The sequence below is a fragment of the Delphinapterus leucas genome, chromosome 9, assembly GCF_059928025.1.
Source record: "Delphinapterus leucas isolate spDelLeu-1000000601 "Yukka" chromosome 9, BTC_Dleu_Yukka2, whole genome shotgun sequence".
Lineage (NCBI taxonomy): Eukaryota > Metazoa > Chordata > Mammalia > Artiodactyla > Monodontidae > Delphinapterus > Delphinapterus leucas.
This window is the reverse complement of record NC_143137.1, coordinates 101,604,498-101,623,267: the sequence shown is the minus strand read 5'-3', so window position 1 is coordinate 101,623,267 and position 18,770 is coordinate 101,604,498. Positions and strand designations below refer to the sequence as shown.

Here is an 18,770-nt window from a genome sequence, read left to right as displayed (position 1 = left end):
TGAGAGTTCCTGTTACTCCATAATCTTGCCATCAATTGGACTGGCATGGAGAAAGAGAACCAGTAAGATGTATATGTATGTATGTATGTATGTATATTAATAAGATATATGTATTTATATATATAATATCTTATATATAAAAGTAAGCTATATATCTTTTATACATATCTTATGTTGATATATATCATATAGATAAAATAAGATATGCCTTATTTTTATATATGTTACCATTTATCAATTACACAATAACAACTGTAATCTTATTACAATAAGGTATATATCTTACATATGTGATATATATATATATACATATACATGTGTGTGTGTGTATATATATATATATATATACATACATATATGGAGAGAGAGAGAGAGAGAGAGAGAGAGAGAGAAAAGTTATTTTAAGGAATTAGCTCATAAGGTTGTGAGGGCTCTAAGTCTGAACTCCATAGGGCAATCAGACAGGTTGGGAATTCAGGTAAGAGTTGATGTTGTGGTCTCATTTCTGAAATGTGCAGGGTTGTCTAGAAACGTAGGCAGGGTTTCTATGTAGCTCTCCTGAGGCCAAATTTCTTCTTCTTTAGAAAACTGCAGGCTTTGTTTCTAAGGCCTCAAACTGATTGGATGAGGTGAATTCAGTTCATGGAGGGTAACTTGCCCTCTTCAATGTCTACTGATTTAAATATTCCTCATATGTAAAAAATATCCTCACAGCATCCTTTAGCCCAGGGTTTGATCCAACAACTAGGCAAGTAGCCTAGCCAAGTTGACATGAAATTAACCATTACATTGGGATTTGATTTTAGCTATTCTAACAAGTGTATACTGGCACCTCCTTGTTATTTTAACTTGCATTTCTCTAATGACTTCTTTCAAATTCTCTCATAGGCAGTTGTGTGTTGCTCATTTCTTTCCAGTGTATGTGTCATAATTATACTTTCATGTTTCTATGCAGGCTACATATTTTTTTTAAGAAACTGGGCATTTTAGACAATATATTGTATCAAATGTGGTTACTGGCTATCACCTTAAAGAGAATGTTTTGTGCCGGCTTCTATGATGTGTGCTTTCCATGCAATCACTGTTTTCATTCTTAGAACAATCCTTTGAAACAAGTACACTAATTAGGGTCATATTCCAGACGACAAAGTGAGGATGAATGTGAAGGAACTTGCTTTGGGATCACCCCATGCTCCACAAAGACTCCCACACAAGCCACAGCACCACACGGAAGGGGGAGGGTGGGGCAGGGAGAGGAGGTGAAGAACTTGGTGTTGAACATGCTAAATTTCAGAAAAAAATGTTCCCATAAATGGTTATTGAGAACCTCCCTAAAATAGTGTTTCACTGGACTGCTCAGGTGAAGCTAGGTTTTGCTGTAAGAACCACCCCTCAAATCTCCATGACTAATCCTGCTAGGGTGAATATTCGCTGCTGGCCTGAGCAGTAATCTAGGGCACTGCTGCTGGGGAAGGGGCTGAGCGAGACAGCGTCTTTGATGCTGAGGCTCCAGAAGGTCAGTCCATGAACATCCTTGACACTGTGGGAGGGAAGAGACGCCTGAGTGTCCTGTTCAGCTCTCTTGTTCTCCTGGACATGACACATCACCTTCATCTGTAGCCCACCGTCTAGAATTTGTCACTGGGTTCTGCCCAACCACAGTAGGACTGGGAGGTGCATGAGGACATGTAAAATTCTGGCTCAGCCACCATTCCTGCAACAATGGCAAGGAATACTACTTTTATCTATTTTTTTAAAGAGTAACACACAAGAATTTATGCCCATTTTATACAATAGCTACTTTTTCATCCCTTACTAAGAGTGCTTTTCACTTCGTGTTTCATATTATATCTACACGTATGGCCTTTTATGACAAAAGGATCTGTGGTGGAAAATTCTAGTGATACCACTCATTGAGATAGGTAAAAAAAAATGTAATAAAATTACAATGCATACAAAAGCACTAAACTGACATCTTTCATTTCAAATAATATAGAAAACAAGATACTAATGTATTCAGAAGGAACTTGATCCTGGAAAACAACTAAACACTGCATATAATACACTTTTAATTGTACTTATGGGCTTGCACAAAGCAAGGGGAATCTCCAAGAGGCAAAAAATAATCTGAATGAAAACAAGAGCTGAAAAAAGCAAATGTCAACATGAATCCTATAAACAAGAGTCTAAGCATTGGGCCAACAACAAACTGACAGAGGAGAACTTGAAATATTTTTATTTATTTATTTTTTCCCAGCATCCATACTTTTCTTTACTAAAAGGCAAGTGTCTTGTAGAAATGTCAGTAACTTCAGCTCACCCAAGCAGCCCAGTACAGTTTTACATAAGAAATATACATCACAAGTGGGGTTTGGAGCAAGTCTTTGCTCTCCGCTGTACTCATACCTCATGCCCACTGCTGGCTCAGGAAATCTCTCATGGTTTTTAACAGTGTGGAGCTTTTACAAAGGAAGTTGTGTTGGAAGCCAGGAGGAAAGATTACCATCTTCACCCTCTCTTTGTTCCTATATGCATTGTGTGAAATTTCATAGAGCTTTTTTCCAAATTCCAAAGACACTGTTTCGTCATTCTCACTGTGTATGATAAGAAGGGGAGAAGACAGGAATTTAACATTTTCATCTTTGAGGGAGACTAGTTCCTCTTTCCTCAGGGCAGCCATAACTGTGCTTAAAAATCCTGGAAGTTTCCGGTAAATCTTTAACAAGGGATAATTGATACTTGCAACCCATATGTTGGTAAATGGAGCTTCCAGGATAATAGTATCAACTGGGAATCCTTCCCCTTCTAGAACTTTTGCGGCATTTGTTGTAACTCCTGTTCCCAGAGAGTGGCCCCAGAGACACACCGGGGTGTTACCACTTCTTGCCTTGGTCCACTTGTAGACACAAATAGTATCTGAAGTCAGCCCCCCCTCCATCAGCTTACCCGTCGAGTCCCCAAACCCTCTATAGTCAACAGACGAGACATGAAAACCACCATCACTCAGCACCTTTACTATCTCAAGTCTATGAGGAGCTGTCCTGTGTTCTGCACTGCCATGAAGGTAAACAATAATTGGGTTGCCATCATGGAGAGCTGCTTCATACCAGCTAAGGCCCCTCCCCTTAGCATCCTCCCCCCGGCAGCTAGGAACTGTGTGCCAGATACCCAGAATCACCCTAGGTTCAACTTTGATGTAGAAGTTCACTGTATGAGGAATCTTTAACTCTGGTTTCTTTAAATCCACAAGAAATGGTGCTCTGAAAAGGTTGAAAATAGCATGTTCATCAGAGGAGGGAAAATATGTTCTTTTAATGATTTACTTATAAAGCTGGTACCCAGAGTGGAAGTTTTTCTTCTGAGTGTTGAACAGGGGAATGGGAAAGATCTCAGGTTCTGTGCGACCATGTACCACCACGCGGTCACGCAGCCCTGCTTGTCTGTCTCCACGCCGCATCGCAACCCGATCCACCGCGGCCGCAGCCGCGGGAGCTGCTGCTGTAGCCCGGAGCTGCGCCCGGCCGCCCGCCTCCCCGGCGGGGAAGGCCTGGAATATTTTTAGAATAAACTAGAGATTCTGAAAGTTGGCCAGAGTGGTCCCGCTTGGGTAATACTCTGATTCCAGACAGAAGAAAATGCTCCTGGAAGAAAACAGCCACAATTTTTGTCCCTGGATTTCCACAGATTAATTTCAACAAACGGGAGATCAGAATAAAATATCCTAAACACACAGGAAAAGAAACCACTATAAGAAAGAGTCACCAACAAATAACAGAGTTGGTTATCAGATACAGAATATAAAATAACTCTAACTGAAAATATTTGAAAAGATGTAGCACAAAATACAAATTTGTAAAACTCCAAACTCAAAGAGTGCATTAAACATCCATCTCAGAGCTCATGAGAAACCTAGTGGATTGGCAGGTATATGTAAGGAAATAATCCAGAATGTAATAAAAAGTAACGAGATGATGGAAGAAAAGTTAAGAGATGAAACCCAAAGAGAAAGTCACACTGATATTTGAACAGGAGTTCAAGAGAGAGGAGAGCTGTGGCAATAATTGATTAGATGAATGGCTGAGAATTTCCTAGAAATGATTAAAAAGTACAAACTCACAAGTACAGAAAGTACTATGTATGTCATAAGACAAAGAAAGAAAAGGAAAGGAAATGAAGAAAAAACAAGAAACCAGAAATTCTTTCTTAGACATATTTTAGTGAAACTATAGACAAAATAGCAAAGAAAAGGCAAAGTTAATTGAAGCAGACCATGAGAAATGATAGCTCACTTACAAAGAAATGTCAGTGTGTTGAGCAACAGATTTACAACTGCAAAAATAGAAGCCAAAAAATGGTAGCGTAACATCTCCAAGAGACAGTTAAGGAATATCTGTGAACCTAGAATTGTATATCCAGCAAAATAACTTCTCAAGAGACAAGGTGACATGAGGATATTCTCAGAGGAATACAAATAAACATTTTCTTTTAATTTATTTGTTGAACTTTAAGTTGAACTTTGTTGAACTTAACAAAGAAGAAAAGTGATCCCTAAAAAAAGACAACACATTAGAAAATCTAAACAAACATTGTATATAAAGGAACATTAATGATAAAAGTTAGGACAGAATTAAGAGGACTGAATTGAAATGTTGTCAGTAGTAAGATGTGAGGAGTTAAAATATTATAAGTACCCATTAAAATTTCAAAATTAACCACTAAAACAATAGAAATGAGAAATTGAGTAAATTAGTTCCAAGCCAGCTGATGGAAAATATGTAATAAAGAAAAAAAAATTAAATTGGTTTTTAAAAAGGCAAAAAGAGGTAATAAAATCATATCAAGGCAAAAAGAAATTTGTATATACATGTCTATATATTATTACATATATAGACATATATATGTGTGTGAATGTGTCATTAAAAATATTATATAAATGGTCTAACTTGAGGTTTAAAGCAATTTTTCAGATAGGGTGCAGGAAAAAATTATTTCTATAATATTTTTAAGTGACATAATTGAAGCATGAGCACATGGAACACCCAATGCTACGTACAAGAATATCAGAGCAGCACTGGTTAAATAGTCCAACTAGAAGCTACGCATACTCCCATTTCCTGAGAATGGATACATAAACTCAGGTAAAATAAGCAAATGCAATAGCGTTGAGGAATCTCACAAACACAGTGTTCAAGTTCAGTAAACCAGGCACAAAAGAGTACACATTTTGTTGTCCCCTTTATGTAAAATTCAATTTCTGGCCAAACTAGAGTGTGAAGTCATGATGGTAGTCAACCCTGGAGTATGGGTGGTACTTGAAACGGGGCACGGAGCGAATGCCTGGGATGCTGGAAGTGTTCTGTCTGTCTGCTTTTACTCTGTGTGGTGGTTGCTTGGGTGTGTTCAGTTTGTCAGAGCTTATCAAGCTTAAGATTTGACTGTATGTGTGTTATACTTCAGTAATATGTTTTCAAAAGTCATGAGAGTTTGAAAAACTCTGTGTGTGTATGATCACATCAAAAAATAAAGTCCAGAAAATCTAAGATGTATATTAATATTAGATCTGTATTGTATTGATATTGGACAAAAAGACATAGGACAAAGGCATCATTATGGGATAAATGCATGGAAAGTCCAAAAAAAATATGAAATAATGTAAATATAAAGCAAGTTGTAAGTGAAGCTGACAAACCCACTGTCAAATCAGGAGTGCTCAACTGGTTTTTAAAGTACTGAAAGTTCAAAGTGATTAAAGTTTAGTTAGAAAGATACTTTGCATAAAAAAATTAATGTCTTGATTTATTGGAATAATATAGATAGTACCCTGCACCCATGTGACATTTACAAAATTTAACTTCTTATTAGGCATAGGCAATATGTCAAGTGGCAAAAACTGGAAATATTTTTATTAATTAGTCCATATTATAATTAAATTAGAATTTTATAAAAGAGAGGATAAATGTAAAACCTCCATACAGTAAAAGGAAAACAATGTTTTTAAATACCTCATAGATATAAGAAGAAATTACAGTAGAAATGTAAAAACATACTTGTAACTAAAAAATAATGAAAGTAGAATACACTAGTACTTGTGGAACTCAGCTAAAATGATGCTTAAAGGAAAACAAAAGCATTAAATACTACATGAGGAAGTAGGAATGAGGGAATGTTTGTGAACTAAGCATAAATTTAAGTTTTAAAAAATAACAGAATAGATATCAAAATAACTGATGATAGGGGAAAAAATGGAGAATGTTAACTAACGAAACAAAAAACTAACCACAAAAGCGAAATCAAGAAAACAAAAGACAAACCTCTACCAAGATGGATGGAGATGAAGGATGATGAGGAGGAGATTTAGGAGCAAAAATCACTGCTATGAAGAACGAAAAGTGGGAAATGGCATAGGACCATCAGATATTGATATTTTAATGAGATAATAAAAGCCAACACATTTGACAATTTTGTCAGAATAGAAAGATTTCTAGAAAAATATAACATCCTGGAAGTCTTATAATCATTAAAAAGCTGAATCAGTAGCTACAAGTCAACCCATGAAGAAAACATTAGTATCAAATGTTTTAAAACTGAATTCCACTACCTTTCAAGGAACAGATTATTGTAATATTGGTCAACCTCTCCCAATAAATCAAAAAACAGCAATTCACTCCATGAGAGCACTAAAAACTCAGTGTCAAAGCAGACAAGGTGAGTTAGAGAACAGAAAATTTCAGAATGAATACTATTTATGTTCCTATATTTTTCAAAGTACATAGAAGAACCCAAATACTATTAATGTTGATATTTATAGATAATCTTTTTTTTTTTTTTTTTTTTTTGCGTTACGCGGGCCTCTCACTATTGTGGCCTCTCCCGCTGTGGAGCACAGGCTCCGGACGCGCAGGCTCAGCGGCCACGGCCCACGGGCCCAGCCGCTCCGCGGCACGTGGGATCCTCCCAGACCGGGGCACGAACCCGTGTCTCCTGCATCAGCAGGCAGACTCTCAACCACTGCACCACCAGGGAAGCCCTATAGATAATCTTTATTGATCACATATTGTGTGCTAACGCCATTCTTAGTGCTTTATAGGCTATGTCATTCAGTGTCACAGCAGTGAATGGGACAGGTGTGGCCCTCAGTTTAGAGACCAGAGGTATGAGGGTCAGGGCAAGTACATGTTCTGCTTCAGGCTACAGGGGACACAAGTGGAACACGAGTTAGAATGCGGTCTAACTCACAGTCCACACTCAGCATGACACTCCCAGGTGGTTGCTCAACTTTTGTCCTTCTAAAGCAACTTATAGTAACAGATTTTAGAATAGAGCCAGACATTCCCATCATTTATACTGATGGAAAGGAAACATAGCCATGTTTTACCCAAAATAATGGATACATTTTTTAATTCCTTTTTTTTAAACATGCTAGTTTATAGTCACTTTCTGGTTTCTTTATTTTTCAACAGTTTTGTGGTCTTCATTGAGATGGAATGTTATATTAACATATTTTTCTACATAAGATCTGAACAGAGATTGATATAAAAATTTAGATTGCTCTAGAAAGCAGATGCAATGATTACATTAAGGGAATGATTTGCTCATGAATGTGACATTCTTATAGTGGTCTATACACAACCACCATAAGCAAATGTTTGTGCAAATGACTTGAGCAGTAAAATCTGATATATCAAACAGTACTCTTTAGACCTTGTAATGCATCTGTCAAATCACTTCATCTATTGTTAGAATATCTTTGACTCTATAAAACTCCAGGAATGGTAATTGAGAGAGAGAGAGAGAGAGAGAGAATCACAGGTAAGGACAATTGGCATTATAACCATGCAGACATATTTGTCCTGTAAAAAGTAGATTTGTACTGATTTCCTATTAGAGCTGTAAAAGTCCATGGTTCAATTTTTAAAGATATTTGAATTGTGTATTGCTCTCATGCCATTTTCAGGTGATCACACTGAAACGAAATAGAAGGCATTAAGCCTAGCATCTCTTTTCTGTAAAATGGAATTACATTTCTGAAATCATTGCAATGGTAAAGTCCTTTTTTTCCAATTTTTGGACATTTCATTTTATAGTGAATGTTTCTGTGTGTGCCATGGAATTACTACATTAAAATCCAGTGGACATAGCAAGCAGTGATGAGGAGTCAAACCAGTGTATAGTCTGATTTTATACATTTTAAAGGAAGTACATTTTTCTACCCTCGAGCAGTATATGGAGCTGAAGAAGAGGTATGTCCTCATTTGCATCAGTGAAGATGAAGAACAATTCAACAGTTGTGTCAAATAATATAAGCAGATTTCCATCAGTTATGTTCACATAGAAACTTAGGGAGTTTTTCATAGACAAAATTAAATTTTCACTTCCTACTGTTTTTGAACAAAATTATCTCCAAGTTTTTATTGTAGTACTTAGTTTTGTACTTGAATGTCAGTGATCAGTAGCTGGTATGTTTTTACTCCTTCCCAAGCTAGGAAAATAACAAGTCTTATAAAAGAGAAATGGGAAGAGTTACAGTAGTAGATGATGCTCCTATGATATTCTACTAAAAGTAGCCTGTACAAAGAACTCTGTCCATTTCCAAATGTACAGGCTCAAGCCAGGCTCTTATCTGAAGGTCATCCATAGGACCTGTACTGAATTCTACACTCCTAAAGTATCTCTCATAAATAACCACAAAAAGGATTTATGTTACCTTAAACTCTCTCATCACTGACCACCAAGATATATAAAAACACACATTAATGATTTATGTGCCCCAAATCTCCTTGGCAGGAAAAAATAAGAGAACAAAAATCAGACAGAAAACTCATACTATTTTCCTTTAGCAGGTATGCTCAATAGACCAGGAAGGGGAAGAAATACACTTGAAAAGTACTTGTATTAATGTAAGTCAAAACACCTCAGACCTGAGAACTTAAATTTCTGTTTTCTGAATCCCAAACTGAATGTTTTATTTCCGCATTCTAAATTCCATATACTGAATATTTGAGAAAAAGGCGACATCCACTTGATTACAATAGCTTTTTTGCTACACACAATTGGAGAACAATAGAAAATTCTGTTATTCATTCAATAAACAAAACTTTATTTAGTACCACCTCAATGCCAGGCACTATAGTCTGTGAAGTTTAATAGTGAGTGAAGGACATTGATAGTTAAAAAGGTGATTGCAATATAGTTGGTTCACAATCTTGTCTTAGTTTCAGGTGTACAGCATAGTGATTCAAGATTTTTATAGATTATACTCCATCTAAAGTTATTATAAAATAATGGCTATATCTCCCTGTGCTGCACAGCATACACTTGTATCTTGTTTATTTTATACATAGTAGTTTGTGTCTCTTAATCCCCTACCCCATCTTGCCCCTCCCCGCTGCTGCTCACTGGTAACCACCAGTTTGTTCTCTATATATGTGAGTCTGTTTCTGTTCTGTTATATACATTTATTTTAGTTTTGTAGATTCCACATATAAGTCTGTCTGACTTATTTCATTAAAAAAAGAAGGTGATTTGAATAAAGTGTGATGATCACTTTCCCAGAGTATATGAACAGAGTACAAAGAAAGGTTGGGCTTAGGCATTGTAGAAAAAGCTTCCAGAAGGTTCTGAGGAAATGGGGATGAGCAGAAGGTAGGACTTCCATGCCCCTCCCCACACCAGTGATGGATAATTTTATGTGTCAGCTTGACTGGGCTAAGAGTTGCCCAGATAGCTGGTGAAGCATTTTTTCTGGGTGTGTTTGTGAGAGTGATTCCAGAGGTATTAGCATTTGAATCATTAGGTTGAATAAAGACATCACTCACCAATGCAGGTAGCCAACATCCCATTCATTAAGGGCATTAAGAGAAGAAAAAGCAGGGGAAAGCCAGATTTGTTCTCTGCATGAGCTGGGCATCCCGCTTCTCCTATGCTCAGGACAGGAGTGCTCCTGGGTCTTGGGACTTTGGACTGGCACTTGTTCTCAGGCCTTCATGTTTGGGCTTGAACCGCACCACAACGCTTCTGGGCTTCCTGCTTGCAGATGGCAGATTGTGGGACTTAGCCTCCATAGTCATTCATAGCCTTACAATAAGTCCCTTTCTACGTATCTATATATGTCCTATTGGTTTGTTTTCTCCAGAGAACCTTGATCAGTGCATCCCCAAAGGAGAGCCACCAACTGAGGGCTGCGGGAAAGAGAACACACCAGGAACAGGTAGCTCAAAGGAAACAAATGTGGTCACAGGAAGTGTGAGAGAGGGAGCAGACCCCATCACATGGAGTCTCTTAGCCAAGCTTGGAACTGAGTCTGAGGAAAACCATTTGCCAGTTAAGTGTTTAAACAAGGACACTTATGATCTAGAAGTGTCCCTGTGGTTAAGATTTGGAAAATTAATTAGAGGAGACAAGGAGAGTGGCTACAAGTCACGGATATGGGAAGGGCGGGATGGTGAATGCCTAAGGAAGAAGATGTGCTTCCAGTTGTGAATGTGTGATTCGGATAAGAGAGAATAAATTGCTGGTGGTCTGTGTTGCATGTGAGACCCACAGGGGAGTGGGTGGGAGGAGGGTTTGATAACAAGGACGGATGCTTCCTGAGGGGATGAATCGCTGCATTAGTCAAAGTTCTCCAGAGAAACAAACCAATAGGATATGCATATATGTAGAGAGATTACTTTTAAGAAATTGGCTCAGGCAATTGTGGGGGCTGAAAGGTTCAAATCTGCAGTGTAGGCTGGCAGGCTGGAGACCCAGGAGGGACTCTGTTGCAGATGACTTCTGAATGCAGTCTGCGAGGAATTCCTTGTGCTTGAGGCAGCCAGTGTTTTTGTTCTATTCTGGCCTTCAACTGTCTGGATGATCCCTACACACATTATAGAGAACAATCAGCTCAAGGTTAACAAATTTAAATACATAAATCTCATCCCAAAACACCCTTTCAGTTGACACATAAAATTACCCATCATGAGGCCACACTTTGTCAACTTGGCACTCATATGCATCTCCTTAAACCATACTTAATCTCCAGATAAAGACAATAACAAAGTCATAATTTCAGCTAACATGATACAACTGTCCTGCATACACCTGAAAATGTACTAACACTTTCCCAGAGGAGGACAAAAAGTCCTTGCATGATGTTTATTCTTCTCCTTGATATTTCAAAACTACAATACTACGATGGAAACATTACAATTCTTAAATACTATGATATAAAAATCAATATATCTTATGTTCCTCAATAAAGGGTTAAAGAAGGAAGAAAGCCAAGATGCTTACTACACACACACACTCATAACAAAATAACGATGAAACACTCATGACACTTATGGTCCTCATTTCTGAAGCAGGTCATGTGCTGGAGCTGGTATTTATAACTACTTTCCTCTACTAATTCACTTTGCTTCAATAAGCACCTCAGCTGGTCGTGGTTCTTTGCCTGGTGGGGTGACCCAAGCCTTCATTCCTGAGGGGTCTGGGCCATTAGTAGTCCTGCCTAGATTGGGTTTTTGTAGTTTTCCATTGACCTTAACCACAGGGCATGGTAATACTAAGAAACACCCTAGGGATCTCTTGTATTCCAGACATACTTTTCATTACCTCTATTGTGGAGTAGACCTCCAATTTCCCCTTGGAAGACAGGATCAGTCATCCCATCCAGCAGAGTAACAACTACCTTTTTTGCCTCTTGACTCACAGGCATGAGGAATCCAAGGTGGCTGGGGAAAAGTCTTCACTTGTGGTTCAACTGAGCCTTTATCATGTCTCCTTCCCTTTTGTAACAAAGACATCTAGGCCATCAGAATATAAGGTAATGGGAAGAGGAAGCAATGATTGTTCTAGTAGGTGACCAGGGGTATAGCGAGTGATGCCACTCCCATTTCCACCCCTTGACCCCTGGACCCGTCAATCCTGGCCATTGGAGAAGTAACGCTGTATTTTGGATGCTGATTCAGAGCATATACAGTCTCCTGGAGAAACTTTCCCCATTTATGCAAAGTATTTCCACCAGCTGAGATTGTAAATGAGTCTTCAAAAGGCCAATTTACTTTCTCTCAATACAGCTCCTTCAGGATAGGGGGAAACATGGTAAGACCAGTGAATTCTAGGAGCAGAGGCTCATTGCTGCTCCTCATTTCCTATGAAGTTAGTTCCTTGATCAGAAACAGTGCAGGGTGGAATATAAAGATGGTGGATAGGCATTCTGTAAGTTCACAGACAGTAGTGTTAGCAGAAGCATTGTGTGCAAGGAAGCCAAATTCATATCCAGAGGGTCTGTTCCATGAAGAACAAAATGTTGCCTGTTTTTGGATGGACGTTGTCCAATGTAACCAACTTGCTACAAGTAGCTGGCTGATCACCCCGGGAAATGGCGCCATATGGGGGTCTCAGTGTTGATCTCTGCTGCTGGCAGATTAAGCACCCAGCAGTAGCCATGGCCAGTGCAGCCTTGGTGAGCGGCAGCCCACATTGCTGAGTCTGTGCTTAATCTCCATGTCTGCCACCAGGGCCACTTTGTTCACGAGCCCACTGGGTGATGACAGGGGTGGTTGGGAAAAGAGGAGGCTCATATCCACAAAATGGTCATCCTGTTCACTTGATTATTAAAATCCTCCTCTGTTGCAGTCAGCCTTTGGTGAACATTGACAGGAAACAAACATCTTTACATTTTTATCTACTCAGGTCTATCCACATACCTCTTCCCTAGTCTTCCTTGTCACCAATTTTCCAATCATGTTCTTTCCATGGATGTTTCCTTGATTATCCAGACAAGCCATTGGTCACAGTCCATGAATCAGTATATAACTGTGCATCTGTTCACCTTTCCTTCCAAACAAAATGAACAATCAGTTTCAGTGCTTGATGTCCTGTCCATTGGGAGGATTTCCCTTCACCACTCTCCTTCAAGATTGTCCCAGGAAGTGGTCATAATGCTACAGCTGTCCACTTTCCAGTAGTTCTGGCATGGTATACAGAACCGTCTGTAAACCAGGCCTGAGTCTTCTTTTCCTCTGTCAATGGTCACAGGGAGCTCCCCATGAAGCACTAGGTGCAGGCTGGGAGAGAGAAAGCCGTATAACAGAAGTGGGGTCCATGGGCATTTAGGCTACTTCCTCAGGTAACTTACTTGTGCCTTCAGGCTCTGTTCAAGCCTGATTTCATACACACCACTTCCATTTGGTGATGGAAGACTGCTATCACCCCCAACTTCATGGCTTTTTGGGTCAGATAACACCCAGCTCGTGGTGGGCAGCTCAGGTCATGTGGTGACCTGGTGGCTCATGGTTAAGCATTCAGCCTCCACTGAGGCTGAGTAGCAGACCCCAAACTGTGTCTTAAAAAGAGGGTAGTTATCTGTGGAGAATGACAGGGCTTAGCTCCAAACTCAGAACAACCTGTGCTGTGATTCAGCTACTGGAGACAAAGGCTCCAAACAGCATCCCTACCTGCCACTGACACTCCAGGCACCTTTAGCTCTGCTGATCCTGTGACCCAAGAAACAGAGAAGCTTGCATGGCAGCCTGGGCCTGCTGCAGAGCCTACTCTTGTTTTAAGCCTTACTCAAAACTAGTAGCTTTTACCTAGTAGATGAAAGAGCTGGGGTAACACACCTAAATGAGAAATATGTTGCCTCCAAAATCCAAATAGACCCACTATGTATTATATCTCCTTTTGGCTTTGGAAGGGCCTTTTGAAACAACTACCCCTTCACTTTAAAAGGGATATTGTGACATGCTCCTCCTTAGTTTTGGTACCAAAATCTGATCTGTATTAGTGCAGGTTCTCCAGAGAAACAGAATCAGTGGGATCTAACTCTATCTATCTATCTATCTATCTGGATATATATATAGATAGATAGATAGATAGATAGATATAGATATATATAGATATATCTATATCACTATATCTATCTATATCTCTATCTTATCTAGATAGATAAGTAGTGAGAATAAGAAATTAGCTTGCACAATTATGGGGTCTGGAGAATCCAAAAAATGTAGTATGTTCCATCAGGCTGGAAACCCAGGAAAGCTCATAGTACAGTTCCAGTCTGAAGGCCAACAGGCTGGTGACCTAGGAAAGCAGATGGTGTAGGTGAAGTGTGAAGGTACACTACTGGAGATCTCCCTCTGTTTAAGAAACCCAGACTTTTTGTGCTCCTCAGGCCTTCAACTGACTGGATGAAGCCCACCCACATTAAAAAGGCAATCTGCATTACTCAACATTCATTGATTTAAATGTCAATCTCATTGAAAAATACCCTATAAGTTGACACATAAGTATAACCATCTTAATAGTCAACTTTCATGATGAATTTTAGGGATTCAGAAAATTCCATTTATTAAAATAGAATTATGTATTTTATGTGAAAACCTCAAACTTGTAACACTGGAAATATTCCTTCTGGTGAATTCCTATAACAATATTAAACATTATTTGAGTGAAAATTTTTTCATTATTTAAATTTTATGTCTAGTTCTTCAGTTGTTTCTAACAAATGTCAGGCCTTTATAAGACATAAAAATGCATTAATTATATGTTTATTTTCTTTCATTTTCCCCTTTCTTTCTTTCTTTCTTTCTTTCTTACTTACTTTCTTTCTTTCTTTCTTTTCCTGAAAGTATTCTTAAAGATAATTTAGATCCTTACTAATTAAAGTGACACTCTTGGCCCTGAAGCACTAGCATTTTCTGAGAACTTGTTAGAAATGCAAAATCTCAAGCCCCTCCCCAGACTGAATGTATAGAGTCTGCATTTTAATAAGATTCCCCAGGAGATTTATGTACAACTTAAAATTTAAAAAAAAAAAAAATCACTGGATTAGTTTAGCAGTTCTAAAGAATGCCTATCTCTGGGTTCTGGGCAAAACCCAAATGAAGCAGAGTAGAAGGGGAATGATTGATAGACATTTTTTTGTTTTGTTTTAGTTTTAATAAATTTAAAGTTTCCCAGGTGATGCCACTAGGATTGAGAACCAGTGATGTAGTAAATTCTTAATTATAGAGACGAAGAAACAGAATTTGTGACTTTTCAAAATATTCACTGGTATTTATGTCAAAACCAGAACTAGGCATAATTCAACCTGTTGTAGGTAAATTCAGACTGATTGAGAGAGAAAAGGAAAGATAGATAGAGAGAGAGAGAGAGAGAGAGAGAGAGAGAGAGAGATTTAAGTGAAATAAGACCAGGATGAGAAGTTCTATGAAAACAGAGAACTAAAAATAGAAAATTATTTTACAAGTACCCAGAATGGCATCATGATATCCAAACAAAATTCAGTTCCTACTGTACTAGAGACAAAGATGAGTAATTAGGTCAAGAATCCCCTCACAAAAAGGGTTTTATATATTTGGAATTCTTATAACTACATGCAAAATTAAGGTATCATAGAATTGCCTTGTCCATTCATAAGATTATATATACAATGGAACTTCAGCATTGGATAAGTATCTTATAGGTAAAACATATATCTAATGTCAAGTAAATAGATAGTTTTGCTCCTTTAGTTTTGAAGCCTAGGGTTCTGAAGAAGGAATCATCCCTTCTACACTTGTACTTTGCCTTAAATTTCATTCTAAACGCATTTATTACCTCAGTTGATATAATTCATGTCAACATAAATGTTTCTGGTTTCATTTTATGTAGCTCAACATCACAATATAATTTCTTGATCTTTATTTCATTTTAGAAGAGACTGAGGAGGGGATTTATATGTACATATTTTTAGAAAGAGTGCTTCAGAGGCTGAACACCCCTCTTTCTCCATGTGAGGCTCCTGTATGAATAGAAGAGTGGTCACACAGCAACACATACAGAGCTTTATTTTCCTGTTTCTCATAAGTGATGCATTGTCCACAGGCACATTTCCAAGCATTATTCTTTCATCAGCGGAATGACTTATTTTTATAACAAGCCCTTTTCTCTTGCACAATTGAATAAAAACACATGCTATTCCTTTTAGCAGAAGTGCCTTCTTCCCCACTGCCTGCAGAATGTAAATTATTACTAATGCAACTTTCCCACCAGATAAATATTGCCTTGGGTGTATGAAAGATCATCATTTGAAAATTAAAATCCACACAAATACGCTAGAGCGAAATAACCTAGAGTCTAGATTTCAGTCAAGAAAGGATTGTGTTTAAATAATGGTTTTAAAATTTTCAACTATTTCTTTAGTAGGCATTTTGCCAGGATTCTAACAAACCACTCCAAGGAGCTTATATGAGACTAGAGCTTAAGCAAGTGAATGCTGGAAGATTCAGTTATCCACATTAAACTAATCCTGTTGCTCTGTGCAAACCCTTGTAACACAATTTTAGATCTAGATTACATTATTGGATATATAAACTAACACTTTCAAATGTACATCATTCATAAACTAGATAAACAAGTCATAACTTTTTCATCCTGTAATTTGAACACATCTCACATTAATTTACCGTTTTTGAGAAAGTAAGAAAGGAAGTAAAGAAAGAGGATAAAAGACAGGCCTTGAAATCAGACAGAACTGGATGTAAACCTTGCTTTTGCCTCTTATTTGCTGAGTGATCCTACACGTTAGTTTATTTCTTTGAGCCTCTATTTCCACAATTGCCAAATATTGTAATAACAGCTGTGACCTAATGGTATAGCAGGTCTAGAGAACCTGGATTGCCATAGGTGCATAATAAGTGATAACTTGTTGATTCTTAATAAAATGCACTGAAATGCTGAAAGCTATAGGAAACAATCATATGTGAGAGAAGGAACAAAATAGGGAAGAATATGGTGATTCTGTATGCCTGATAAGAAGGCAGAGTAAAGAGAAGTGGGTATAGAGTTTATAGAAAATATTGAGGGGTTCAAAAGATTTTTGGTCTATTTTACCATCTGTGGTAAAAAATGGTAAAATGACTGAATATTTCTCAACCTTACTTCTCTTCATATTTACCTAGAGGTTTTAAAAAAGTGAAGGTGCCTATACCTCCACGTTAACCTGCTAAATCCTGAGTTTTGATGTTGGCAAGAGGTAGCAACATTCAAGTAAATAGATACATATTGACACCGTATAGTAACATCTCAGAACACTGGACTTAGAAAGATATTAAAAGTTCCGGAGAGAGAGGGAGGGAGACGTAAGAGGGAAGGGATATGGGAACATATGTATATGTATAACTGATTCACTTTGTTATGAAGCAGAAACTAACACATCATTGTACTGCAATTATACTTCAATAAAGATGTAAAAAAAAAAGTTCTGGAGAGAAAGAAAGATCAAATAAAAGGCTCAGGGAACAGAATGCATCAGACTTCTAGCAGCAACCTTGGAAACCAGAAGTCAGTGGGGCAGTGCCTTCAAATATAGACAGAAAATGATTTACAACTTAGATTCCTAGTCAAACTCAGCCACGTGTGAGCATAGAATAAGGGCGTTGTCCGATATGTAAGATCTCTAAACATTTCCTTCCCTTCCTTCCTTCCTTTTCTAGAAAGCTACTTGAGATGTTTTCCCCCAAAGGAAGGAATGTACCAGGAAAGAGGAAGACTTGCTGCACCAAAAAAATAGGTACCCAACACAGGAGATAAGCAAAGGGAATGTTGGGAAAACAATGAGAAAGGAGCATGAGAGGTAACTTTGCACCAGGCAGAGGGGACCTTCAGTCCAGCTTAGAGCAGTTAGTTCAGGAGAAAGGGTGAGGCCTGTCATCACCACAGCCTCTGTCCTTGGATGATCGTTGTGACTTGATGAAACTACTGGAGGATATGCTCCACCCAAACTAAAACAAGAAAGGAGAAAACTTCACGTACAAGAAATAAGGTATGCAATGTAGAGTGACAGTAGTCAAGGGAACTCAAACGTAGACAGCTGGGAGCAAACCTAGAGAACGCGGGAGAAGAAAGGTCTCCAGGAGGAAGACCTCCAAGGAAAGTTTGTAATTCACGGTTTCTTGAATTTTATTATTTTGGGAAAACTGTACTGAGAGGATAATAGAAGATGTTGGAAGATGTCATATGTACAAAGAAGCCTAAGCAAATAAAACAGATAAACAAGGAAATACTTAACTTCAGGACAAATTGAAAACAACACAATGGCAAGTTTTAATAATATAAACACTGAACACTGCTTTAACCCCCAGATTTAATGGAATTATAATAGGAGAAGGAGGGAGGCAGATAAAGGTTTTGACAATGCAAGAGAGCTAATCCTTCATTTACCCTAACAGGGCATCAGTAGATAATAACATCTAAAATTAATAAATCCAATGAGACAGTAATTTATTTATAACACATATAATTATGAGGACTAAACAACCATAGTTGAGCTGAGAGGTGACTTTTGGAGAGGAAGACATAGGGGCAGGAAGTGATGCAGCAGAGAACCCTTTAGCTATAGCCCATTATGTTTATTAATTTAACTTTGTAAGTTATTGTTTACATGTACTGCTTTGATGAAATAAAATTCAGTGAAAATATCCATAATGCAGATTTTAAGCCTCTTAGATGTTATCGGGCTGGCTTCTCTGAGTAATGACAACCTGTTTCAGTGATGCCCGATTGTGTTTGTACTTTGACCCTTGTGCAGCAATGTGACCCTAACAAATAGGGCGGGTATTTACCGCGCATGAAATCCCCCTGCTTGGCAGCCCTGTCCCACCACATAAATTCAGATGGAAACACAGAGGATGAGGCATTGTTGAATTCATCTGTAGATAAAGACATTCTTTCTTTGTTCTGCAAACAGGAGGCTGCCTAGCAACCATTATCCTGCACACTGAGGAGAGGCTAGACGCCATATT

At 38.2% G+C, this 18,770-nt stretch overlaps 1 protein-coding gene across 1 annotated transcript; it reads right to left on the bottom strand.

Moving 5' to 3' along the window:
• Nucleotides 1-1,963: 1,963 nt before the first annotated feature.
• LOC111184571 (protein ABHD12B) lies at nucleotides 1,964-9,839 on the bottom strand. The gene is given in 4 exon segments (XM_089917098.1): nucleotides 1,964-3,276; nucleotides 3,279-3,547; nucleotides 7,067-7,188; nucleotides 9,816-9,839. Coding segments are annotated over 4 exon segments (1,284 nt in total). The 3' UTR covers nucleotides 1,964-2,407.
• Between the last annotated feature and the right edge of the window lie 8,931 nt (nucleotides 9,840-18,770).